The sequence below is a fragment of the Podarcis bocagei genome, assembly GCF_964188305.1.
Source record: "Podarcis bocagei genome assembly, chromosome: 3".
Lineage (NCBI taxonomy): Eukaryota > Metazoa > Chordata > Lepidosauria > Squamata > Lacertidae > Podarcis > Podarcis bocagei.
This window is the reverse complement of record NC_138127.1, coordinates 109,217,389-109,243,326: the sequence shown is the minus strand read 5'-3', so window position 1 is coordinate 109,243,326 and position 25,938 is coordinate 109,217,389. Positions and strand designations below refer to the sequence as shown.

The window sequence follows — 25,938 nt, the reverse complement described above, 5'->3', positions numbered from 1 at the left end:
AAGGCGGGGTATTAAATCCAAACTCCTCCTCCTCCTCCTCCTCCTCTTCCTCTTACATAACCCTTTGGCTGACTCTCTGCAACAGTAGACGTAGCCTTTTGCTGTACAGTGGACGCTTGGGTTGCGAACGTGATCCATGTGGGATGCACATTAGCAACCCGCAGCAGTGCGCCTGCGCATGCACAAGTTGCGATTCGGCGCTCATGTGCAAAGCGCGATTTAGCGGTTTTGCGCATGCACGACCCCCGAAACCCGGAAGTAACGCGTTCTGGTACTTCCAGGTTTTGGCGGGTCCGTAACCTGAAAAAATGCAACCTGAAACTTCTGTAACCCGAGGTATGACTGTATCTTCCTACACACTGTAGGCCAGAGTTCATGGGGCTCATCTCTTCCACTGATGCCTCTGGATATGTACCAACAACAACAATTTATTATTTGCACCCCGCCCAGCTGGCTGGGTTTCCCCAGCCACTCTGGGCGTCTTCCAGCAAAGATTAAAAATACATTAAAATGTCACACATTAAAAACTTCCCTAAACAGGGCTCCCTTCAGATGTCTTCTAAATATCAGGTACAGTGGTGCCCCGCAAGACAAATGCCTCGCAAGACGAAAAGCCCGCTAGACGAAAGGGTTTTCCATTTTTCGATGCGCTTCGCAAGACGAATTTCCCTATGGGCTTGCTTCGCAAAACGAAAAAGTCTTGCGAGTCTTGCGATTTTCCCCCCTCCCCCCTTTTTCTAAGCCGCTAATAGCCTTTTAGCCGCTAAGCCTTTAATAGCCGCTAATAGCGCTAAGCCGCTAAGCCGCTATTAGGGTTGCTTCGCAAGACGAAAAAACCGCTAGACGAAGAGACTCGCGGAACGGATTAATTTCGTCTTGCGAGGCACCACTGTAGTTGTTTATCTCTTTGACATCTGATGGGAGGGTGTTCCACAGGGCAGGTGCCACCATGGAGAAGGCCCTCTGCCTGGTTCCCTGTAGCTTTGCTTCTTGCAATGAGGGAACCTCCAGAAGGCCCTCCGCGCTGGACCTCAGTGTCCGGGGAGAACGATGGGGGTGGAGACGCTCCTTCAGGTATACTGGACTGAGGCCAATTAGGGCTCCAGTTTTTGGAAGCCACGGGATGGGAGCATGTGCTCATCCTGTTTGCAGATTTCCCACAGGCATGTGGCTGGCCATTCTCGGGACAGGATGCTAGACTAGATGGACCACTGCCTTGATCCAACAGGGCTGTTGTTCTGTTCTTGTGATGGGGAAAGCAGAGCTTTGAGTGCGCAGCAGCTTCTGCGCTGGGGAGAGAATCCGCGTTGGCTGCCCCGGCTGGCCCCATATTCTCTGAACTTGGCTTTTTCCAATTTGTTAATTTTCCATCCATCTGAATATTCTTTAGATCCATGACTCTGGAGATGGGGGGGGGGGCGTGTGGCAGAAAAACGGTCCTCTGTGTATGTGTGTGCTGGGTGTGTGAGTGGTGTTTTTTGCCTGCCAGAGTCTGAAATGGAGAAATGGTCACATAATTGATGCAGAGACTAAGCCACTGCGCAGAGGATCCCGGACTGATAAGAGAGCTTAGATTTCAGCCTTTTCTGTGACACTACAGAAGCCCATGAGAAATCCAATTAACACCGCCTTTCAGCTGCGGCGGCGGCAGCGTATGAAGCCTCATGAAAGGTTTTTGAAACCAAAATGCCAGAAGGAGATTGTCTCTTACATTCCATTTTTTAAAAAATGGTATTTGAGTTTCCACTGTTCTTCACAGGGTCAGCTCCACCATTGCAGACAATCAGTCTGCTAGCTGAGGTTTTGTAGATCTGGGGGGCTCCTGCTCCCCGGCCACCTTTGTGTTAAAAATACCGTATTTTTTGCTCTATAGGATGCGCCCGACCATAGGACGCACCTTGTTTTAGAGGGGGAGAACAAGGGGGAAAAAATCCCCCCCTCTCTGCTCAGCGCCCCTTCAGCGAAGCGGCAGGAGAAACGGAGCCCCTTCTATTTCTCCTCCCGCTTGGCTGAAGGGGCACTGCGCAGTTCTCCCTCTCTGCTGAAGCCAGGAGAGTCTTGCTCTCCCAGCTTCAGCGAAAGCAACGGGAAGCCTCCAGAGCGCGGAGGGAGCATACAAGGCGCAGTGCCCTCCAGTCTTTTGACACAAGGGGGAGAACTGTGACTCAACGGTGGAGCATCTTCCTTGCATGAAGAACGTCCCTGGTTCAGTCCCCTGTGGTATCTCCAAGTAGCGCTACGGCCTGAATCCCGGTGCCCATCAGTGTGGATCAGTGGTTCCCAGAAAGTCAGTAGTACCATCTCCCGGGGGAGCAGTATTTGGAAAAGTGGGGTTCGAGATGTTCAAATTTTCAGGACGGGGTGTAAAAATTGGCAGGTTTGAGGGCTTGCAATGGGCTGCATGCAGGCAACATATCAGAACACATATGGAAATGTCCCCTTAGGCATGTGGAAATAGCCCTGCAGAACGAAACCACCCAAAGTGTCTGTGCTTTGCATTTCTCTTTTTTATACATTTTTATTAATTTTTTAACATATAATTTCCAACAGTCATTTAACACACATTCTTATACAATATTTTAGACTTCCTTCAACTACCTCTGAAGATTTTCTGTTCTTTATCACTTAATCTGCATTTCTTAATTTCTCTGCTACTTTTAATTGTCCTTAACTCATAATTCTCTTCGTAGCCTTCCTTGGAATATTTCACCTAATCCTCCTTACAAAACTTCTTGCAGTCCTACTAGCGTAATCTGTTTATTACAATTGCTTTTCAAATAGTTCAAATATTTACTCCAGTCCTCTAAGAATCTCTGGTCCCGCAGGTTTCGAATCCTTCCTGTCATTTCGTCTAATTCTGCGTAGTCCATTAATTTCATTTGCCACTCTTTCATTGGTAACTCTTCTTGTTTCCATTTTTGTGCCAATAATATTCTTGCTGCCATTGCTGCATATAAAAAAAATTTACAATCCTGTCTGTTAATATCCTCCCCTACAATGCCAAGTACCATATTTTTTGCTCTATAAGATGTATTTTTCCCCTCCAAAAATGAAGGGGAAATGTGTGTGCGTCCTATGGAGTGAATGCAGGCTTTCGCTGAAGCCTGGAGAGCGAGAGGGGTCGGTGCGCACCGACCCCTCTCGCTCTCCAGGCTTCAGGAAGCTATCCGCAAGCCTTCGGAGTGCGGCGGGAGTGCCCGCCAGGCTCAGAAGGCTTGCAAATAGCAGCCTGCAGCCCGAAGCCCAGGGAGCGCAGCGCTGCACACCCTGGGCTTCTGGCAGCTATCTGCAAGCCTTCGGAGCCTGGCGGGAGTTCCCGCCGGGCTCCCAAGGCTTGCGGATAGCAGCAAGCTCCGGGAGCGAAGGCAAGGTTGCATACAACCTCGCCGCCGCTCCCGGACCCGTTCTGGGGACTGGGGTCGGGGGAAGCTCGGGTTTCCCCCGCCCCAGCCCCACAGCTAAAAACGAAGCCAAGACAGCGAGTGGGATCCATCCCGCTTGCTGTCTTGGCTTCTGCCAAAGCCACGCGCAGCCTCTCCCGGCTGGAGAGGTTGTGCGTGGCTAAAGAGGAAGCCAAGGCAGCCAGCGGGATGGATCCCACTCGCTGTCTTGGCTTCGTTTTTAGCTGTGGGGCTGGGGCGGGGGAAACCATTTTTTTTTCTTTATTCCCCCCCCCCCAAAAAAACACCTAGGTGCGCCCTATGGTCCGGTGCACCCTATGAAGCGAAAAATACAGTACTTTAAGGCATTGCTCCTGTGATTATTACTACGGTTGCCCTTGTTCCTGGCCTGTGGTTGCGCAAACCCTCCATCTTCCAGGCCAGACCTCTGTGCTGCTGCTGCTTCCCCCAACAAGCCTTGATTTTCCTTCCTTTTTCTGCTGCTGCAGCAGAAGCCGCTGCCATCTCATTAACCAGCTGCCTGTGCGGCTCGTGCAGGAGCCTGAGCAAAAGAGCCTGCTCAATCAAACGGAATTTGCCATGCCAGGCTGGGACAGCGGCTGCTGATGATGCAGAAGCAGAGAGCCTTGGCTCGCAGGGAGAGGCTGAGAACCCAAAGCAGGCTGATAGAAGCTGCTGGAATGACAGAACAGGGGACCCTTTGCTCCTTCCGTTGTTCTTTGCTGGGGGATGCGCTGGACGCCTATCCTACAGCTGACGTGCATGTGTGAAGGGTTGTGTGTGTGTGTCCTTGTGCAGAGTTGTATCTCAAGCTCCCCAGGGCCCAAAGGGTGCAGGGTGTCAGGCACCAACTGTTTGTCAGCTCCTAGGCGTTTGTCTCTCTTCCGAACTATCAGTTGCTAATCCAGCGCAGGTTGGATTAATGTGGTTCCTTAACTTATAAGGAACACATGCTCACACGCCCACAGAGCGTAGGACTTGCCAATCAGAAGGTTGGCAGTTCGAATCCCCACAATGGGGTGAGCTCCTGTTTGAAAGCACACCAGTGCAAGTAGATAGATAGGTACCACTGCAGCAGGAAGGTAAACAGTGTTTCCGTGCAATCTGGTTTCCGTCACTCTTCTAAAGCCATCTAGGATGATAGCTGGGACACGGGTGGCACTGTGGTCTAAACAACAGAGCCTAGGGCTTGCTGATCAGAAGGTCAGCGGTTTGAATCCCCGTGACTGGGTGAGCTCCCGTTGCCCAGTCCCTGCTCCTGCCAACCTAGCAGTTCAAAAGCACATCAAAATGCAAGTAGATAAATAGGTACCGCTCCGGCAGTAAGGTAAACGGTGTTTCCGTGCGCTGCTCTTGTTTGCGGTTTAGTCCTGCTGGCCACATGACCCAGAAGCTGTCTGTGGACAAACAGTGTCTCCCTCGGCCTGAAGCAAGATGAGCGCCGCAACCCCATAGTCGCCTTTGACTGCACTTAACCGTCCAGGGATCCTTTTTTTTTGCTTCAGTCAAAGGCATGCATTTATAAAGGCAAAGCCGATCGCGTGTCTGGTTTATCTCACTGTGTCATTCAAATGTCTGCTTGCTAAAACGTTGCTTGCTGCTTCAATGGGAAGAGAACCAGGACTTGAACGATCAAGGGAGGCTCTGTAAGTTGGTGGCAGCCCATATGCTTTTTGTGCAGAAGGTTCAGCCTTAAGCATCTCCTGTTTTTTGAAAAGTAGCAAGTAGATGGTTGCCGGTGGGGAGGGAGCTTCCCTCTGTTCAAGAGAGCCAGTGTGGTGTAGTGGTTAAGAGTGGTGGACTCATAATCTGGTGAACCGGGTTCGCTTCCCCGCTTCTCCACATGCAGCTGCTGGGTGACCTTGGGCCAGTCACACTTCTTTGAAGTCTCTCAGCCCCACTCACCTCACAGAGTGTTTGTTGTGGGGGAGGAAGGGAAAGGAGAATGTGAGCCGCTTTGAGACTCCTGAAGGGGAGTGATAAAGCGGGATATCAAATCCAAACTCCTCCTCTTCTTCTTCTTCTTCTTCTTCTTCTTCTTCTTCTTCTTCTTCTTCAAGCCTTTGGAGAATGGCTACCAGTCAGAGTAGACCAGCTTGCATCGCCCTACCCCTCACCCCATGTCTTGGACTACAACTCCCATCATCCCTAACCATTGTCCTTGCTTGCCAGGGCTGATGGGATTTGCAGTCCCAAGCTTTTGGAGAACTTCAGGCTAGGGAAGGTGGAAATAGACAATGCTAGGGTAGGTGGCCAAATAGTCTGGCCCAGGATAAAGCAACCACCTTTGATTCTATGCCGGATTAGCTACCTTGGCAACTACCTAAGTACGGAGAAGGAACTGCCAGCATCAGAACAAAGAATAATCATCATCATCATAATTTTTTATTTATACCCCACCCTTCCCGGTTTAGAAAACTGGTCTCAGGGCAGCTAACAACAAATTTAAAACACTTAATTGATGCAACAAAAAACAGCTTAAAATACAGGATAAAACGTGAATAATAAGGAAGAGCCCTGGGCCAACATCTTCAAAAAGTTATTCACTGCAGTCCCAAGGTTTCTTTCCTTGTGAGTTGCTACCAGTTATGACTCCATTAATGTACATGTGAAGTTAATATTTATTTTTTGCCCCACTTTGCAACACTTTACACTTGCTTACACAGAACCACACTTGCCATTTTATTGCCCAGTTCAGAGGCAGCCTTTCAGAGTTCCTCGCAATCCCTTTCTGTCGCCCCGAACGATTTTGTAGCACCGGCAAACCTGAACACCACCCTGACTCCAGGTCATCTAAGAAAATGTTGAAAAGCACAGTCACCCCACTCCCGAGGGCTTGAAAAACGTAGATTGGCAAGGCAGGTTTTGGCAGGCTCTGTTTGGGATCAGATCTGGGGTGAGGGAGAAAGGGCTGTTTCCATGAAAGACGCACCCCTTTGCAGATGGTGGGGGCTTCTTTGGGCAGCCGCTGAGGCTGAGCCAACCTACTCCAAAGGAGCTTGCCTCTTGCCAGGGCTAATTTAGGACTCAAAGAGCAAGCAAGGTGAGTCTCCTTTCCACGGGCTTTCGGAATAAGCGAGGAAAAGGGTTGGTGGATGCAAGCTGTGTCTCGAATGAAGCCGTATCTTGAGCAAACAGATGGCTCTTAAAAGCCAGAAAGGCCCTTTCAAGTTAAGAGAGGGCTTGGATGCTTGAAATTTGGAGTTTAGCTTTTTTTTTCCCCTCGCCCCACTCCTTTTCAAGATAATTTGGCAAGGCATCCCCTCTGAGTTGGCCTGGCTCTGGGCCAGTGTAAAAAGACAAACTGGTCTGGAGCCTCAACCCAGGGCAGAGTTTGTTTTACTGGAAGCCATGCTTTACAGGACTGAGCACTCCTTAGGGGTATCTCCCCTTCCTTCTTCCGTAGTGGGCTGGTCTAAGCAAAAGGGCTCGTCATATGCTGGTAGACTCTTGGACTGTGCCACGACAAACTTTGGGGCAGGGGGTGGGGGCTCAAGGACTGAATGCTGTCTTGTACTATAAATAAAAGACATTATCATGGCACATAGTTGTCCAATGCCAACAAAGGTCTGTATAGTTAAAGCTATGGTTTTCCCAGTAGTGATGAATGGAAGTGAGAGCTGGACCATAAAGAAGGAGAATTGATGCTTTTGAATTATGGTGCTGGAGGAGTCTCTTGAGAGTCCCATGGACTGCAAGAAGATCAAACCTCTCCATTCTGAAGGAAATCAGCCCTGAGTGCTCACTGGAAGGACAGATCCTGAAGCTGAGGCTCCAAGACTTTGGCCACCTCAGGAGAAGAGAAGGCTCCCTGGAAAAGACCCTGATGTTGGGAAAGATGGAGGGCGCAAGGAGAAGGGGACGACAGAGGACGAGATGGTGGGACAGTGTTCTCGAAGCTACGAACATGAGTTTGACCAAACTGCGGGAGGCAGTGGAGGACAGGAGGGCCTGGCATGCTCTGGTCCATGGGGTCACAAAGAGTCAGACACAACATAGTTGTCCAAGAGAAACATTCCAGTCAAGGGATTGGGGGGAGATTTGATCCAGTTTGCATTCAAAGGTGAGCTTAAGTAATTCACACTTAATGAAATAACCTGTGTGAACTGACCTGAGACCGATATATACAATATACAAATAGGACGGTATATACAAATTTAAACAATAACTGAAACATAGCCATCTTGCAAAATTTGCGCTTCTCCGAATTTTGCGATTCAATTCTCCAGTGCCAGTAATGTGTATAGAAAATACGTATAGTGTGCATTCACATGCATATTAGTGAAAGTAATATAGAAAAATGCAATGCAATAGGGAAATACCTTGCAAAAATCTGTACAACAGGCAAAACTGCATAGCAAGATGTGCATATTAGCATGAACTTTCACGAGCACTTAAAAACAAAACACATTCACAAACTGATGCAGAAATGTGGAGAACTGCTCTTAAGACTGGAAAAATGAGAAACTGAAACTGATAAATCCACCCACCCTTGTTCTATGCTCTGAGCTTAATTTTCAGTGTTTAAGGGAGCTTTTCCATTCAGATTCAGGCCCGCACTTCCCCGCCTGAAGTGGTGCAGTCCAGAAACAGCTTTACCAGGTGATGATGAACTGTTTTTAATCTGTGCCCAAGACTCGTGAGCCTTTCCTTTCGCAAAAGATAATTGTGCTGCCACACCACAGGCAATTCCAAGATTATTGTTGTTGTTGCTTAGTCGTGTCCAACTCTTTGTGACCCCATGGACCAGAGCACACCAGGCACTCCTGTCTTCCACTGCCTCCCACAGCTTGGTCAAACTTATGCTGGTAGCTTCGAGAACACTGTCCAACCATCTCGTCCTCTGTTGTCCCCTTCTCCCTATGGCCAGAGTCTTGGAGCCTTAGCTTCAGGATCTGTCCTTCCAGTGAGCACTCAGGGCTGATATCCTTCAGAATGGAGAGGTTTGACCTTCTTGCAGTCCATGGGACTCTCAAGAGTCTCCTCCAGCACCAGAATTCAAAAGCATCAATTCTTCGGCGATCAGCCTTCTTTATGGTCCATCTCTCATTTCCATACGTCACTACTGGGAAAACCATAGCTTTAACTATATGGACCTATGTTGGTAAGGTGATGTCTCTGCTTTTTAAGATGCTGTCTAGGTTTATCATTGCTTTTCTCCCAAGAAGCAGGCATCTTTTAATTTCGTGACTGCTGTCACCATCTGCAGTAATCATGGAGCCGTAAAATTCCGAGATTAAGTGCGTCCAAATGACATGTGATTGCGTGCATTGAGCCGAGGTTGGAAGTAGCCCCAAAACATCACATAAAGGAGCAGAGCAGAATGGGCTTATGTATACAGGGAAACCCCAAACAAAATGAGAATATTCCATATATAAAGCACCTTCCGTTAAGTTGCACCTCGCTGCTTGAAGTGCAGCAGAGCAGGAAACATGCCTTGCGCTTTTGGGAAGGGGAGCTTCCGAACCCTCCATCAGCTCACTGCTTTTTCCGTTCTCCTTCAGGGCATCGCCCAAGCTACCTTCATCGGCCACGACTGGGGCGGTGTCACGGTGTGGCACATGGCTCTCCTTTACCCAGAGCGAGTCAGGTGAGTTGAATTAGCATTTGTGCAGCATTTTTAATTCTAAGGGAAATTAACATATTTTGCGGTTCCTCTCAACCTCCACCATGCACACATCTTAAGACCCCAAAAAAAACAAGTCAGGTAAGGGCCGTAGCTTAGCAGGGAAGCCTCTGCCTTGCAAGCAGAAGGTCTTGGGTTCGGTCCCCAATGGCACTTCCATGTAGGGCTGGAAGACTCCTGCCTAGAATCCTGGACAGCTGCTGCTGGTCCATGTGGACAGTACTGAGCTTGATGGACAACTGGGGTGAGGAAACTTCCTGTGTGTGATGGCCTGGGACTCAGACTCAGACTCGGGACCGGAGGAGTCTCGCTCCACACCAGATCCTCTGCCTCAGGCGGCATCTGAACCAAGTCTGGGGCCTGATCCTGAAGAGTCCCAGTCTGCACAGGTTCCCCTGCAACAAGCACCACCTGGGCCGAGTCAGGGGCCTGAGCCTGCCCTGGCTCCAGATGCGGGGATTCCCTCGTTGCCTCCAGCTGGGCCATCGCTTATAGCTGCTCCACTGCCAGTTGGGTCAGGGGAGGCTGAGGCGGCCTCTGGGTCTAGTAAGCCACTGATGTCTCCCGAGCTGCAGAGACTCAGGTCTGAGAGAAGGAGAGACCTGAGTACTGTCAGGAAGGAGTGCTTGCCTTTGGGCGAGACAGGGAGGTGAGTCGCCAGGGAATCAGGACCGGCCGTTACCCCGATAGAGATTAAAGTCTGTCGGACCCTGCCCCAGGTTGCGGGAGCAACATTGCTGCTTGCTGGAACCTGCCTGTTACCCTGTGCCTGACCTAGCCTGGTTTCCTGCCTTGGCCCTGTTGGACTGACTCCTCATGGAATCCTTGGATTCAGGACTGGAACTGGACCACGTTGCTCGGGTTAACCCCCGGGTCCAGCACACCCAGGGTTCCTAACAAAAACAGCATTAGTATCTTGAACTTACCTGGGCAGTGGTGTTAGCAAATGATTCCCAGGGTGCTATGTGCAAACCTCTGTTCTTTGCTCAGAATAAACATGTAAAGTAGGGCAACCTGGCCTCTCTGGGCGGCTCCCAACAGAATTAAAAGCACAATAAAACATCAAACATTAAAAACTTCCCGATACAGGGCTGCCTTCAGATGTCTTCTAAAAAAGCCAGGTAGTTGTTTATTTCCTTGACATCTGGTGGGAGGGCATTCCACAGGGTGGGTGCCACCACTGAGAAGGCCCTTTGCCTGGTTCCCTGTAACCTCACTTCTCGCAGGGAGGGAACCACCAGAAGGCCCTCGGCGCTGGACCTCAGTGTCCGGGCTGAATGATGGGGATGGAGACGCTCCTTCAGGTCTACTGGGCCTAGGCCATTTAGGGGTTTCAAGGTCAGCACCAACACTTTGAATTGTGCTCAGAAATGTACTGGGAGCCACTGTTGGTCTTTCAAGACTGGTGTTATATGGTCTCGGCGGCCGCTCCCAGTCACCAGTCTGGCAGCCGCATTCTGGGTTATTTGTAGTTTGACTTGTTATGCTTGTGACCAATCCTTGATGCTTTGTGTTCAAAATCAAGAGCAGGATTTCTTGGCCAGAGCAGTGATCTGTCTCACTCGTAACTAAATTTATTTAAAATGTTTAAGATGCCGGAAGACTGTGGCTTTTTGCAGCCACAGACTAACACTGCCCTCTGGCTTCTTGCTGCGATGTTTCAGGGCAGTGGCTGGACTGAATACTCCCTACAAGCCTTCAGATCCCGCAGTGGATGTAATGAAAAGGATTGAATCCATACCTGTCTTTGATTATCAACTCTACTTCCAGGAGCCAGTGAGTATCATAGGGTCAAGATTGTAGAGTTGAAAAGGGTCATCTAGTCCAACCCCCTGCAAGGAAGTGTAAGAGTATGGAAGTTGGTGACGTGTACTGTGTTGGTGTCCAGCTGAGACTGTGCCAGAATCTAGACTTGGGGTAGGTATTCCGTTTTTAATCCAAATCGTCTGCTGTTCATCTTTGGAACTGGACCCTTAACTCGACCATACAGAGGATCCTGGTCTGTAGCGGACCACACGAGGGCAGAAGGCCAGTCCAATCTAGAAGCTTCGCTGCACAGACAAATCACAGGAGCTGAGGTTGCACTCCTATCCATTCCTACCCGAAGAGGGCTCTGAGACCTGAGCAGGCAGAGGCTCCATTCACACATCGTGCTACACGCTAAACCATGGTTTGGTGTTCATTTTCTTCTGTTCGCTAAACCATGGTTTGGTATTCATTTTCTGCTGTTCACTAAGCCATGGTTTGGTGTTCATTTTCTGCTGTTCACTAAACCATAGTTTGCTGTTCATTTTCTGCTGTTCACTAAACCATGGTTTAGTGTGACACTGCAATTGTGTTGGCTCTCGAGGAGGAGGAGTTTGCAGCCGCTCTGCTCCACTCCAGGCCTGTAAGGTCAGTTCAGGTCAGCCACTAACTCAGGTTTGGCTTAGCGTGCCATCCAAACCCGTGATTTTCGGATATCTCAGTTGGTTGGAACGTGCTGCTGATAATGCCAAGGTCCCAGGTTTGATTCCCTTATGGGCCAACTGCATATTCCGGCTCTACAATTCTGTGGTTCTATTACATCCTAAGCCCAACCTACGCTGACCTAAAAAGTCTACAGAAAAGCAAAGTGGATAGACTCCTCTCTGGCACCTCTTTTAGGCTGCAAGACTCCCAGCTCAAACCCGAGAGCCAGAGTGTCGATTGATTCCTCCTTTCCACCCTGGAAGATATGGAGCACAGACAGTTTGGGCTTCAGCTGCTGCCAGTTTCCTGCATTTAGTGTGCTCAGGGCGATGCAGTGGTTCAAAGGAAGCAAAACTCTTGTGCAAGCCCAAAATGTAGCTCTTGGTTCCGTGTTGGCCATTTGTTTTGTCACCTTTGATCTTGGGAGTTTTATCACGCTTTTCTTGTGCCCTGCCATGAGTTGATTGCTTATGAATAGTCTTAGGGATGAGTTTTTTGTCTGCAGATTGTTTCAGGCCTGCAAGAATACGTTACGATATGATAATCTTTATTGTCATTGTCCCATACAGAACAATGAAATTGAAAAAAATCTACATCAAGACATTCAAAATCCAACAACCCTGCTATCCCAGCTATCCCAGCCTGGTTAGCCCCCTAAATCTCTGATACCCCATAATTAAATACAATATACTCCCATAGAGACTCCTTACACTGCGTTTAAAACCAAAATCGCATTTGGATAGAAACTGTTTCTCAGGTGTCTAGTCCTAGTCTTTATAACCCTGTACCTTCTTCCAGAAGGCAGAAGCTGAAAGAGATTATTTCCGGGGTGCGCACTATCCTGCACTATCTCTGCAGCTTTCTTATGGCACCTGGAAGCGTAGATTTGATCCAAGGTGGGAAGAGTGCACCCAATTATTCTCTCCGCAGTCTTTACAACCCTGGACAGCATTGTTTTTTCCCTGTCCATGCAGCTCCCAAACCACACACACAGACCATAAGTTAATACACTCTCAACAGTATAATGGTAAAACGCCATCAACAGGTCCTTTGAAAGATTGTTTTTCCGGAGGATTCTCAGAAAATATAACCTCCTGAATGCCCTCCATTCAGTCTTTTCCGCGTGATGTGATGTTGCATCCCCAGAGGCATGCTGGGACACGGAAGCAAAGGGAGGGACCTCAGATAGCAGCTCCCGTCTAATATTCAAGGGGAGGGAGTTCCAAAGTTTTAATGCCACTAGCACTAAGAGCCCAAATCCTGCATTGAATTTGATTTGAATTAATTTTATAATGAAATGATTTTATAATCTTGTACTATTTTATTGTTGTTAGCCGCCCTGAGCCCGGCTTTGGCTGGGGAGGGCAGGATATAAATAAAATTTATTATTTTTTATTATTATTATTATTACTTGGAATGGACCTTCTGATAGGATGGTTTCTGCAGCAGGCCCCCCACTGGGTATCTAAGGGAGTGAGATGATCTCTCAGAAACCAAGATAGTCTTCCTAGCACGACCCAGAACTCCAAATCCATTTTTAAGGCTGAGAAGAGGAATAAAGGGAAAATTCATAGTCCTTGTATTAGCAAGGCTGGAAGTGAATTTGAGAGAGAGAAGGCGCTCTGTAGAGCAGCCTTTGCAAAGCTGGTGCCCCTCCCCCCAAAATGATTTGGACTACAATTCCCATCAGCCCCTGCCAGCATGTGCTCTCCCTACTGAACTGCTTCCCTCCCACCCTCAATCGGCCCTCTGACCACTAGGCATCCTGTTTTGCAACCTTCGGCTTTTCTTCTTTATGTGAGGTTTTGGTTTTGTGTTGGCTCTGGAGCGAGAGATTTGTTTTGGCCTCAGAACCCGCTGCGATAAACTATTCCCTTGCCAGAAAAGATCTATTTCTCACATCTGTGGCGAGCTGCAGTTTTGCCCTCGCCAGCATGAAGCAGCCGGCCCTGATTCTGGTTGGAAGGGCTGAGCCCGTCCTGGCAGCTTCTGGGGAAAAGCTTCACTGAGTGGGGAGAAGAGGTCCTAAGCTTTTCTTCACATTGGACCGAGTTCAGCCTCTGCCTTCTCTCCTCTCCTCTGTGTGTGTGTTTGGAGGCAGGGTGAGGGAGGCAACCCAGCTGGAAGTGATTTCTAAGCGCCCAAAGTGCATTTCCTTGTCGTCGCCCTGCTTCGCTCGCAGTTTTGATTAAAGGGATGAATTATTGAAACTGCCCAATTGCCGCTCAAGGTTATTGCTTTCCGGGGTTGTTTTAGCTGGCGTTTATTATGCAAATGCTCTTCTCCTCCCCCAAATTGTCCTCTTCCCTAACGCTTTGCACTGATTTTGTGTGTGTGTGTTCATGCATGCGCGCTCAGTTTTGCACCCTTAGGAAAGTTTGCGTCCGTGGGAAGCATTTTTCTTTTTCATTCATTACATACATCTCAAATTCTTAACATTTACTATGTATTCCTTCCTCCCTCCCCTCCTAGGCTTTCCCCAACTTCTGCTTCTGGTTTGTTTCTCCTTTCACCCACTTTGCTACCTCCTAACAGGAAAAAGTAAGGTCCGTATAGTTATAGTTATGAATTTCCCAGTAGTGATGTATGGAAGTGAGAGCTGGACCATAAAGAAGGCTGATCGCCCAAGAATGGATGCTTTTGAATTCTGGTGCTGGAGGAGACTCTTGAGAGTCCCATGGACTGCAAGAAGATCAAACCTCTCCATTCTGAAGGAAATCAGCCCTGAGGGCTCACTGGAAGGACAGATCCTGAAGCTGAGGCTCCAAGACTTTGGCCACCTCGTGAGAAGAGAAGACTCCCTGGAAAGGACCCTGATGTTGGGAAAGATGGAGGGCGCAAGGAGAAGATGGTGGGACAGTGTTCTTGAAGCTACCAGCATGAGTTTGACCAAACTGCAGGAGGCAGTGGAAGACAGGAGTGCCTGGCGTGCTGTGGTCCATGGGGTCATGAAGAGTCGGACACGACTAAATGACTCAACAACAACAACAAAGCCAAAATAGAGAAGCCATTCCTTTTCCTATAGCAACAGCTTTGGTCTCAGTGCAGAGCAAGCAGCTTTCTGTGTCTCAGCTTCCAGTCTGCTTCCAGATCAGCTCACACCCCAAAACTTAGGCTCTCACCTCAAAGCTAAGTAAGCGGGATGTTGGAAAGCCCCCCCCCCCCAATTTGCCTGGAGGGCCCCATCTCTTTGTGATAGCTCTTTCCACCTAGTTCATTCTTTCGGGATGCTGACGAGGAGACTCAAGCAGCCAGCTACGAAGAAGCTTGTCTGAGAAACAACCTCCTCTCTTAGATGCCACCACGCCCAGGGTGTAGGACCCCAAGAATGGGAAGGGACTCAGGGCATCATCCAGATTGACACCCCCCCCTCAAATCCACAACATCAATAATAATAAATATTGCCGCTTGCTCTGGATTAGGGGTACTGGAGAAAAATCCTGCCTGGTTCACCGTCTTCTTCCCCATAGTGTCCAGCTAGATATGTACATATATAATCGACCTGTCACTCAATATCCAAGAAACCAAAGTGCTGCACCAACAAGCACCAAACAACTCCTCCGCAGTGCCACAAATCCAACTTAATGGTGTAACGTTGGAAATTGTTGATCATTTTTCCTGCCTAGACCCATCTTTCCACAAGGGCCAGCATTGATGCCGAAATCCAGCATCGCCTGAGCTCTGTGAGTGCCGCTTTCTCCCAATTGAAGCACAGAGCATTTGAGAACCAGGACATTCACAGGGAACCCAAAATGCTTGTTTACAAAGCTATTGTACTACCAACTTTACTGTACGCTTGTGAAACATGGACCACTTATAAATGCCATCTCCAACTCCTCAAAAGATTCTATCAGCGGTGTCCTCAAAAAATTTTACACATCACTTGGGAAGGCAGGCAAACTAATGGCAGTGTATAATAATAATAATAATAATAATAATAATAATAATAATAATAATTTATTATTTGTACCCCGCCCATCTGGCTGGGTTTCCCCAGCCACTCTGGGCGGCTTCCATAGAAACAAAAAATACAGTAAAATATCACAGATTAAAAGCTTCCCTGAACAGGGCTGCCTTAAGATGTCTTCTAAATGTCAGGTAGTTATTCATCGCTTTGACATCTGATGCGAGGGCATTCCACAGGCAGGGCGCCACTACCGAGAAGGCCCTCTGCCTGGTTCCCTGTAGCTTTGCTTCTCGCAATAAGGGAACCGCCAGAAGGCCCTCGGCGCTGGACCTCAGCGTCCGGGCAGAACGATGAGGGTGGAGACGCTCCTTCAGGTATACTGGACCAAGGCCGTTTAGGGCTTTAAGGATCAACACCAGCACTTTGAATTGTGCTCAGAAACGTACTGGGAGCCAATGTAGGTCTTTCAAGACCGGTGTTATGTGGTCTCGGCGGCCGCCCCCAGTCACCAGTCTAGCTGCCGCATTCTGGATTAATTGTAGTTTCCGGGTCACCTTCAAAGGTTGCCCCACGTAGAGCGCATTGCAGTAGTCCAAGCGGGAGATAACTAGAGCATGCACCACTCTGGCGAGACAGTCCGTGGGCAGGTAGGGTCTCAGCCTGCGTACCAGATGGAGTTGGTAGAGAGCTGCCCTGGATACAGAATTGACCTGCGCCTCCATGGACAGCTGTGAGTCCAAAATGACTCCCAGGCTGCGCACCTGGTCCTTCAGGAGCACAGTTACCCTATTCAGGACCAGGGAGTCTGGTACTAGAAGAAGCAAAGATCACCAGTGTCAAAGCAATGATTCTTCAACATCAGTTTCATTGGACTGGTCATGTTGTTTGGATGCCTGATTATCAACTTCCAAAGCAATGGCTCTATTCCTACCTTAAGAATGGAAAGCGACATACTGGTGGACAGCAAAAGAGGTTTAAAGACTCTCTCAAGACAAATCTTTAAAAATGTTGTATAAATACCAACAACTGGGAAACACTGGCCTGTGAGCTCTCCAATTGGAGAATACCTTCTACCAAAGGTGTCATTAACTTTGAAGAAACACAAACTCACAACGAAAGGGAGAAACGTGCTAAGAGGAAGGCACATTTGACGAACCCTCATCATGATCAACTCCCACCCAGAAACCTACATCCCCACTGTGGAAGGACGTGTGGATCCAGAATTGGCCTCCACAGTCACTTACAGACCCACTGTTAAAACTGTATTCATGGGAGACAATCTTACTCGGCTACAAGTGATCGCCAAAGTAGAAAAAAAGACATACATAATTTTATCTGTATGCCACATTTCTATAGTTAAAACCATCCTCGAGGCAGGTTACAACATGGAAAAAAACCCCACACATTTACAAACCTAGCAAAATTAGTCATAAACAATAAATATAATGCAAGAATGGACTGGATGGACCCCCTTCACCCTAATAAAAGCAGGGCTCCTTTCGCACAGTTTTGCTCCCCACCGTGCCTGCAGTGGGGCAAGTAATCTTGGCTCATCTGGCCAGCATCAAAGGGAGGAAAAATCTCCTGGGCTGGCAAGTGTGCGTCTCAAGAAGCAGATCTGGCCTTGAAGAATTCTTTCCTGCTCCCCGGTGCCCATCCAAGCTCTATATGGCCAGCAATCCCACCTCATCAGCAGTTTGGCTTGTGGGGTTGGGAAGAATTAGTGCTGAGGCTGGGCTCTGAATCACAGCTGGGCTAGTCTACAGCAGTAATCCAATTTAGCTTTGCAAGGAAAGAACCCATCATTCACCGAGAACAGAGAGTGGATGACAATCCAGCCGCAATTCAGGCAATTGGAAATTGGAGCCGACTGGCGCTGTCAACCCAGAGTGATGAGGGGCTATAAAATCTGCTGCTGGCACCATCTGACTTTTATTGATTTCCTGGTTATCTCAAATGTCAGGAGGGTGCTTTGTGTGTGTCCCCCCCTTTTTTTCTTTCAGTGTTGTCGTTAACCAGTTCTTTAAAAGCAAAGTGCATTAAACCGACTTTAATCCTTTCTTTAACATGTTCGGTAGATAAAGGGAACACTCTGAATGTAAAATACCTGGATTTTCAGCAAGCTGTCTTGCACAGAATGCTGCTGTTGGTTCAGTCTGAGGTCTCTGGGGCAGGAGCGCAGTCTGTTTTGAACAGCACACTCAAAGAAGCACAGGGGCAGAATTTGCAGGCCTTTGCAGGGCTGCTCGATCTCTGGAGACTGGGGGTCTGAGAGCCCAGGGGTGGCAACTGAGCCTAAGACTATAAAAAGAGCCTGCTGCATCACGCCAGTGGTCCATTTATTCCTGCATCCTGTTCTCACAGTGTCCACCCAGATGACTCCATGGGAAACTTACAAGAAGCAGGATTTGAGCACGAAGACCTTCTCCCCTCCAGCGGTTTCTAGCAACTGGGATTCAGAGGCATCTCTCCTTCGGGCAGTAGAGGCTGAGCAGATGCCGCCATGGATGGAAGAATGGATGCTTTTGAATTCTGGTGCTGGAGGAGACTCTTGAGAGTCCCATGGACTGCAAGAAGATCAAACCTCTCCATTCTGAAGGAAATCAGCCCTGAGTGCTCACTGGAAGGACAGATCGTGGAGCTGAGGCTCCAAGACTTTGGCCACCTCATGAGAAGAGAAGACTCCCTGGAAAAGACCCTGATGTTGGGAAAGATGGAGGGCACAAGGAGAAGGGGACGACAGAGGACGAGATGGTGGGACAGTGTTCTCGAAGCTACAAACATGAGTCTGACCAAACTGCGGGAGGCAGTGGAAGACAGGAATGCCTGGCATGCTCTGGTCTAGGGGGTCACGAAGAGTCGGACACAACTAAACGACTAAACAACAACAACAATGATTCTTGCATTGCAGCGCTAAACAGTTCCCGGTCGTCGAGGACATGCTTTCGTTCCAGCTCAGCTGACCGGCTCTGTGCCAACGCCGTTCCAGTTCTTATACTGCGTATTATAATAATGCTGACCAGACCAATGAATAAAAGAAATTACCTACTGTAATTATGATACTAAACATATCAGTAAAGTTGTTCTGCTTGATGTTTAAAGTATTTATTTCTTAATTTTGGGCTCAAAAAAACAGGGGTCGTCTTATACACGGGAGCGTCTTATACACCAAGAAATACGGCAGATATTGTTGTGGGTTGGGGGGGGGCTGAATCCCTGAGTCCCTTCTAGGAGGCCTGTGCCCACTGAGGGTTAGAACATAAGAGAGGAAGAGGTTGCTGCAGTAGTCAGACAAGTTTCTTTGCAAAATGATGGCCTTCTCTGGCCACTGGATTGACCTCAGCAGCATCCCAAAAGAATGAGCCAGGTTGCGAGAGCTTCAACTAAGTGACGGGGCCCTCTTAGCTAACGGGGGGGGTTCTTCCACCCCCTCCCCTAGCTGCTAGGTAGGAGACCGTGAGCCAGAGTTTTGGGGTGTGAGCTGAGCTGGAAGCTGGAGACACAGAGAACGGCTTGCTCGGTGTTGGACCCAAAGCTGGGACTAACGGAGATATGTTGGGGTGATAATTCTGGGAGCCGCTCCGTCTTAGCCCAGAGTTGTCTTATTTGTGCAAATGGATCAAATCTATGCTTCCAGGTGCCATAAGAAAGCTGCAGAGATAGTGCAGGACAGAGTGCACCCCAGAAATGACCTCTTTCAGCTTCTGGAAGAAGGTCCAGGGTTATAAAGACTAGGACTAGCCGCCTGAGAAACAGTTTCTATTCATAGAATCATAGAATCATAGAGTTGGAAGAGACCACAAGGGCCATCGAGTCCAACCCCCTGCCAAGCAGGAAACACCATCAGAGCACTCCTGACATATGGTTGTCAAGCCTCTGCTTAAAGACCTCCAAAGTAGGAGACTCCACCACACTCCTTGGCAGCAAATTCCACTGTCAAACAGCTCTTACTGTCAGGAAGTTCTTCCTAATGTTTAGGTGGAATCTTCTTTCTTGTAGTTTGGATCCATTGCTCCGTGTCCGCTTCTCTGGAGCAGCAGAAAACAACCTTTCTCCCTCCTCTATTCAAATGCGATTTTGGTTTTAAACGCAGTGTTAGGTAGTTTCTGGGATGCGGGTGGCGCTGTGGGTTAAACCACAGAGCCTAGGACTTGCCAATGAGAAGTTTGGCGGTTCGAATCCCCGCCACGGGGTGAGCTCCTGTTGCTCGGTCCCTGCTCCTGCCAACCTAGAAGTTCGAAAGCCCGTCAAAGTGCAAGTAGATAAATAGGTACCACTCCGGCGGGAAGGTAAACAGCATTTCCGTGCGCTGCTCTGGTTCGCCCAAAGTGGCTTAGTCCTGCTGGCCACATGACCCAGAAGCTGTAGGCCGGCTCCCTCGGCCCATAAAGCGAGATGAGCACCGCAACCCCAGAGTTGGCCACAACTGGACCTAACGGTCAGGGGTCCCTTTACCTTTAAGGTAGTTTCTATGGGAGTATATTTTATTTAATTATGGGGTATCAGAGTTTTGAGGGGGCTAACCAGGCTGGGATAGCAGGCTTGTTGGTTTTTGAAGGTCTGATGTAGATTTTTTTCAATTTTGTTGTCCTGTATGGGACAGTGACAATAAAGATTATTGTATTGTATCGTATTGTAAAACCACATATCCTAAAGGCACCACAGTCTCCGCTGACTTCAAGCAAACCAGACCTGGCTAAACTCCCAGAACCCCTGAACTCTCCCCGATATAGGAGTGGCATGTGACAATACTCTAATAAATAAGATCTTGGAAAATCCAGTGCCTGGTTGTAGCCAAGAGAGATATTCTTCCTCCTACGGTGCCTCCTTGCACCCACACTTCAATGTTTTGCCTTTTTCCTCTGCAGGGAGTTGCGGAGGCTGAACTGGAGAAGGACATCAGCAGGACCCTGAAGTTCATGATCCGGTCGATCCGGAAGGAGGTTGGTCTCTCCTGCGTGTGGGGTGTTGGGGCAGGAGAGGGTGTCCTGGGATGTCGGAGGCCCTGCTATTCACGTCTGGGCTCAGGTGGCCCTCCTGCTGAATTTGATGCTGTTTGTACTTTGTGTGCGCACAGGAGAGCAAGGGAGGCCAAATGTGTTGCAGAAGCCCTTGTGGGCATGGAGGGTTTAGTTTATTTTTATAATTTTTATTAGATTTTCTGTTTTACAATTTTAAATACTCATTTAAACATCCTTCCAATATCAGTGACTTCCCTTCTCTTTCTGTGGTTCATTTTGCATGCCATAAATCCCTGCATATTTAACATAAACGAAAGCATTCAGTATCCCATTATTACATCCATCAAAACTTATTTACACGGTTGAATTTATCTTAATGCCGCCAGTGTTTTCAGCTGTACACAATTATTTCCAATATATTCAGCAAACATTTTCTAATCTTCTTTAAATGTATGTTCTTCTTGTTCTCTTATTCTCTATGTTAAGTCTGCAAGCTACGCATATTCCATCAGCTTAAGTTGCCATTCTTCTTTAGTCGGAACCTCACTCGTTTTCCATTTTTTGGCCAACAAAACACAGGCCACAGTAGTGGCATACATAAATAACCCTTTTTGACACCTGGGAATTTCTGTGTGAATTATCCCCAACAGAAAGGACTCTGGGGTTGTTGTTGGGTTATTTTGGAAAAGTACTTTAAAACATTTTTTTTATTCATTATGAATCATTTCCCAATACTCTTTTGCCCTTTTACAAGTCCACCGCATATGAAAAAACATTTCCTCAACCTCCTTGCATCTCCAGTTTAATGGGCGAGTTTAGTTGAATGGTGGGCAGTGCCTTAAGACCTCCAGAGGTGATACAGAATGGAGGGGGCTCCGTCAGACTTTACCCCTCCACATGACTGCAGAAACTGAATTGCATCGTGCAGATTTGGCCAAACCGGAATCATTTCCCCACCCCCATTTTCTTTTAAAAAATCATTAAATTTTATTAATACAAAAAGAGAAAAAGAAAAGTATGTTCTACCATAACAAAACCACACAAAAATACACTATTATTTCCACAAACATAAATTCTTTGCCCCCCCATTCCCCTCCCACCACCACACCCCTTGACTTCCCTCCACCACTCCGCAACTTCCTTATTTTTTAGTTCTGTGTGATCCTTGCACTCTTTAGATTTTTATCTCTTTATAACATTCCTGGATAATGTTGTGCTTTCCGCTTTACTCCTTTAATCTAAACATACAGTGGTGCCCCGCAAGACGAATGCCTCACAAGACGAAAAACTCGCTAGACGAAAGGGTTTTTCAGTTTTGCGTTGCTTCGCTAGACGAATTTCCCTATGGGCTTGCCTCGCAAGACGAAAACGTCTTGCGCTTTTTTCTTAAAGCCGCTTGAAGAGGCGCAGTTGTGACGGACCGTGCTTCGCAAGACGAAAAACATCGCAAGACGAAAAGACTCGCGGAACGAATTATTTTCGTCTTGCGAGGCACCACTTTATCATTGTATCATTTTTATTTGTGCTGAAATATCCAGCCTTCCGTGGCTTAAAAGCTGGGTTACGTTTGCTCAGATTCATTTATTTTTTGACTCTCTCTTGAGAATGCTGAGCTAAGTGGCCCATCAGTTCTGACTCTAGCACAGGGGTAGGCAACCTAAGGCCCGGGGGCCGCATGCAGCCCAATTGCCTTCTAAATCCGACCCAGACAGTCCGGGAATCAGTGTGTTTTTACATGAGTAGAATGTGTGCTTTTATTTAAAATGCATTTCTAGATTATTTGTGGAGCATAGGAATTCGTTCAATTTTTTTTTCAAAATAAAGTCCGGCCCCCCACAAGGTCGGAGGGACGGTGGACCGGCCCACAGCTGAAAAAGGTTGCTGACCCCTGTTCTAGCAGATCCCTTTCCCTCTCCTAGCTCCTTTCCACCTCCCCTCTTTGCCTCCCCACCACCACCAGCCTACTGGCTTACTTCTGATCATTCATTCAAAACGCTTTCCTTGCAGGACAAGATAAACGGCCCTTCGCTTGATGTCAGGAAATGCCGGGAGCGAGGTGAGAGAACACAGGAGCCGGGCAGGCGCTCCGGCAGTTCCCACGTGATATGGGGTGCATGCATTTGGGCGTGGGGTGGAAAAGAGGAGAAGGAAAACCTTTTGCTCCCTCCCTCATCACGTGCTGGTCCCGAGGGTTAACCGTGAGGTGAGGTCCGAGTCCAGTCTGAGGTCGAGGGTGCAGTATGGAGGCTGTCCGTCAAAGCTGAAGCTGGTTCCAAGGCAGGGAGTCGGGTGAGGTCAGAAGCTCCGGCAGGACAGGGTGCAGGCAGGAACTGGCTACCAACAATGTTGCTCCCGCAACTTGGGACTGGGGCTGGCTTCCAGAGTTCCTGACCTCACCCGACTCCCTGCCTTGGACCCAGCTTCAGCTTTGACGGACAGCCTCCATACCGCACCCTCGACCTCGGATTGGACTCGGACCTCACCGCACGGTTAACCCTCAGGACCAGCACAAGACGACAGAAGAGATTACTTCTTAATTTAATAATAATAATAATAATAACTTTTTTTCTCTTTTCCAAAAAAAAAAAAAGTGTCCCCGGATTCTTTGAAAAAAATCTGGTAAACGTAACCTAATAAAAACAAAAACAACAACCCAACAGCCCAGCCCACCCCCACAAAAAACACATTTTAAAAGGGAACAGGCCAAGGCTGGGGAACATCTGGCTGCCAGATAGTTTCTGGTCCCAGTTCAAAGCGCTGGTTTTGACCTCTAAACCCATAAAAGGGCCAAGACCGCAAAAACTTAAGGACTGCCTCTCCCCATATGAACTGACTAGACCCTGAGATCATTCTCCGAGGCCCTCCCTCCTTCATGAGAGGTCTGGAGGGTGGCAGCACAAGAACGGGGCCTTTTCTGCAGTGGCTCCCCGCTAGTGGGATGCTCTCCCCAGGGAAACTCCCCTGGCACCTTCATTATGCACCATTAGGCACCAGGCAAAAGCTTTCCTCTATAACCAGGCTGATTGACATCCAGTCCCCTTTTAAATGTGTTGTGGTTGGGTTTTCTTCTCACAGTGGTACCTTTGTTTTCAAACTTAATCCGTTCCAGATGTTCAAAGTGTTCCAAAACCAAGGCGGGCTTTCCCATAGAAAGTAATGCAAAATGGATTAATCCGTTCCAGACTTTTAAGAACAACCCCTAAAACAGCAATTTAACTTGAATTTTACTATCTAATGAGACCATTGATCCGTAAAATGAAAGCAGTAAACATTGTACTGCAGTCACACAATCAATCAATCAGTGACGAAAACAAAACAAAAAAGCCGCAAAAACAAAATAGCAAAAACAGACAGACCTCAGCGTAACACTGAAAATGGAAGCGTAACACTCAAAATGGAGCACGTTCAGCTTCCAGAAAAAGTTCACAAACTGGAACACTTACTTCTGAGTTTGCAGTGTTTGGGTTCCAAATTGTTTGAATACCAAGGCGTTTGAGAACCATGGTACCACTTTACTGGATTTTAGGGTATGGCCCCTAACAGGTTGGGCATTAAAAGGTAAAGGGACCCCTGACCATTAAGTCCAGTTGCGGACGACTCTGGGGTTGCGGCGCTCATCTCTCTTTACTGGCCGAGGGAGCCAGCGTTTATCTGCAGACAGCTTCCAGGTCATGCGGCCAGCATGACAAAGCCGCTTCTGGTGAACCAGGAAACGCCGTTTATCTTCCCGCTGGAGCGGTACCTATTTATCTAGTTTGACATGCTTTTGAACTGCTAGGTGGGTAGGAGCAGGGACCGAGCAATGGGAGCTCACCCCGTTGCGGGGATTCGAACTGCCGACCTTCATAAATAACATTAAATAACAGTAGCGACATGCTTAATCTAAGCAAATTAGGCAGTGATCGCAGCTGACTAACTGGACCCCATTCCTTTCTTCCTCAACAACATAGGGGCACTTTTAGCTTGCGAGTTCCCAGGTTAATTTTCCTGCTCAAGAAGTACGAGTGTTCAGTGAATTTAAACTCCTGGTGGGAGAGTCTGTTCCAGCCCTTGCAAGTGTTGACTGTGTCTCCTTCGTCCGTTTCGGTGAGAGCGAAGAGCGCAGCCTGCTTTGCGCTGACACAATGCCTTAGATCTCAAATCACACATTTGCAGAGTGTGATTTGAGAATTATTCAGGGGAGAGAAAACAGTTGGCATGTCGCGCCACGCTTGATGGTTAGCAGACAGATGCAAATGAAGTGTAGGAACCAAGAGAGCGCCTCCACCCCCATCGTTCTGCCCGGACGCTGAGGTCCAGCGCCGAGGGCCTTCTTGCGGTTCCCTCATTGCGAGAAGCAAAGCTACAGGGAACCAGGCAGAGGGCCTTCTCGGTAGTGGCACCCGCCCTGTGGAACGCCCTCCCATCAGATGTCAAAGCGATAATTAACTACCTGACATTTAGAAGACATCTTAAGGCAGCCCTGTTCAGGGAAGTTTTTAATCTGTGATATTTTACTGTATTTTTGGTTTCTATGGAAGCCGCCCAGAGTGGCTGGGGAAACACAGCCAGATGGGCGGGGTACAAATAATAAATTATTATTATTATTATTATTGCGCAAAGGTATTTGCTGTGCAGAAACTTTGGGTGCTGCTTCTAGATGATTTGCTTGCTGAGTATTCAGCCTGATTTGTTAGCAGGGAGATTAGATGTTGTTGGTTGTTTAATGAGCATGCATTCTGATTTGTTTGTGGGGAGGTTATATGCCATTGCCTCAAGCAAGTCTTATCCCAGGGCGTTTCTCCATTACTGCAAAGCCCAGTCTCTAGGAAAAGTGGGTTTCTTGTGCAAGACCCTCCAGTCAATTCTAATTATGCAGGCTGAATCTGTTGTTTATATGTGATTGAATCAGAAAAGGGCAACCAAAACCATAAGAGGATGGGGCAACTCTCCTCTGAAGGAACGTTGTCGCATTCAAGATTTTTTTACTTTAGAGAAAAGGCGAGTGAGATAGAATTTTAGAAAATGATACATGGCATGGCTAGAGAGACGCCATCTCTCATAGCACTAGAATTTGGGAACATCTGATGAAGCTGAATGTCAGGAGATTTAGGAAAGATTTTTTGTGGTTTTTTGAAGGACATATTCATGCAGCACATAGTTAAATTACGGAACTCAATCCCACAGAAGGCACAGATGGCCACCAACCTAGATGATGATGATTTATTTATACCCCAGCCACTCTTGGCAGCTCCCAACTGAATATTAAAAACGCAATAAAATATCAAACATTAAAAACCTCTCTATACAGGGCTGCCTTCAGATGTCTTCTAAAAGTCAGATAATTGTTTATCTCCTTGACATCTGCTGGGAGGGCGTTCCACAGGGCAGGCGCCACCACTGAGAAGGCCCTCTGCCTGGTTCCCTGTAAGCTCACTTCTTGCAGTGAGGGAACCGCCAGAAGGCCCTTGGAGCTGGACCTCAGTGTCCAAGCTGGATGATGGGGGTGGAGACGCTCCTTCAGGTCTGCTGGGCAGAGGCCATTTAGAGCTTTAAAAGAATATGAGATGAATTCATAGAGGAGAGGGCCGTCAATGGCTGCCAGCCGTGATG

General features: G+C 48.1%; 1 protein-coding gene across 1 annotated transcript in view; it reads left to right on the top strand.

The window, feature by feature from the left end:
* Nucleotides 1-25,938, top strand: part of EPHX2 (epoxide hydrolase 2) — a 91,719-nt gene that overhangs the window by 53,666 nt on the left and 12,115 nt on the right. Inside the window, exons 11-14 of the mRNA XM_081188726.1 lie at nt 8,906-8,991; nt 10,692-10,803; nt 20,254-20,328; nt 22,354-22,402. Of these exons, the coding sequence (XP_081044852.1) occupies nt 8,906-8,991; nt 10,692-10,803; nt 20,254-20,328; nt 22,354-22,402 (322 nt within the window). The remainder of the gene's footprint in view (nt 1-8,905; nt 8,992-10,691; nt 10,804-20,253; nt 20,329-22,353; nt 22,403-25,938) is intronic.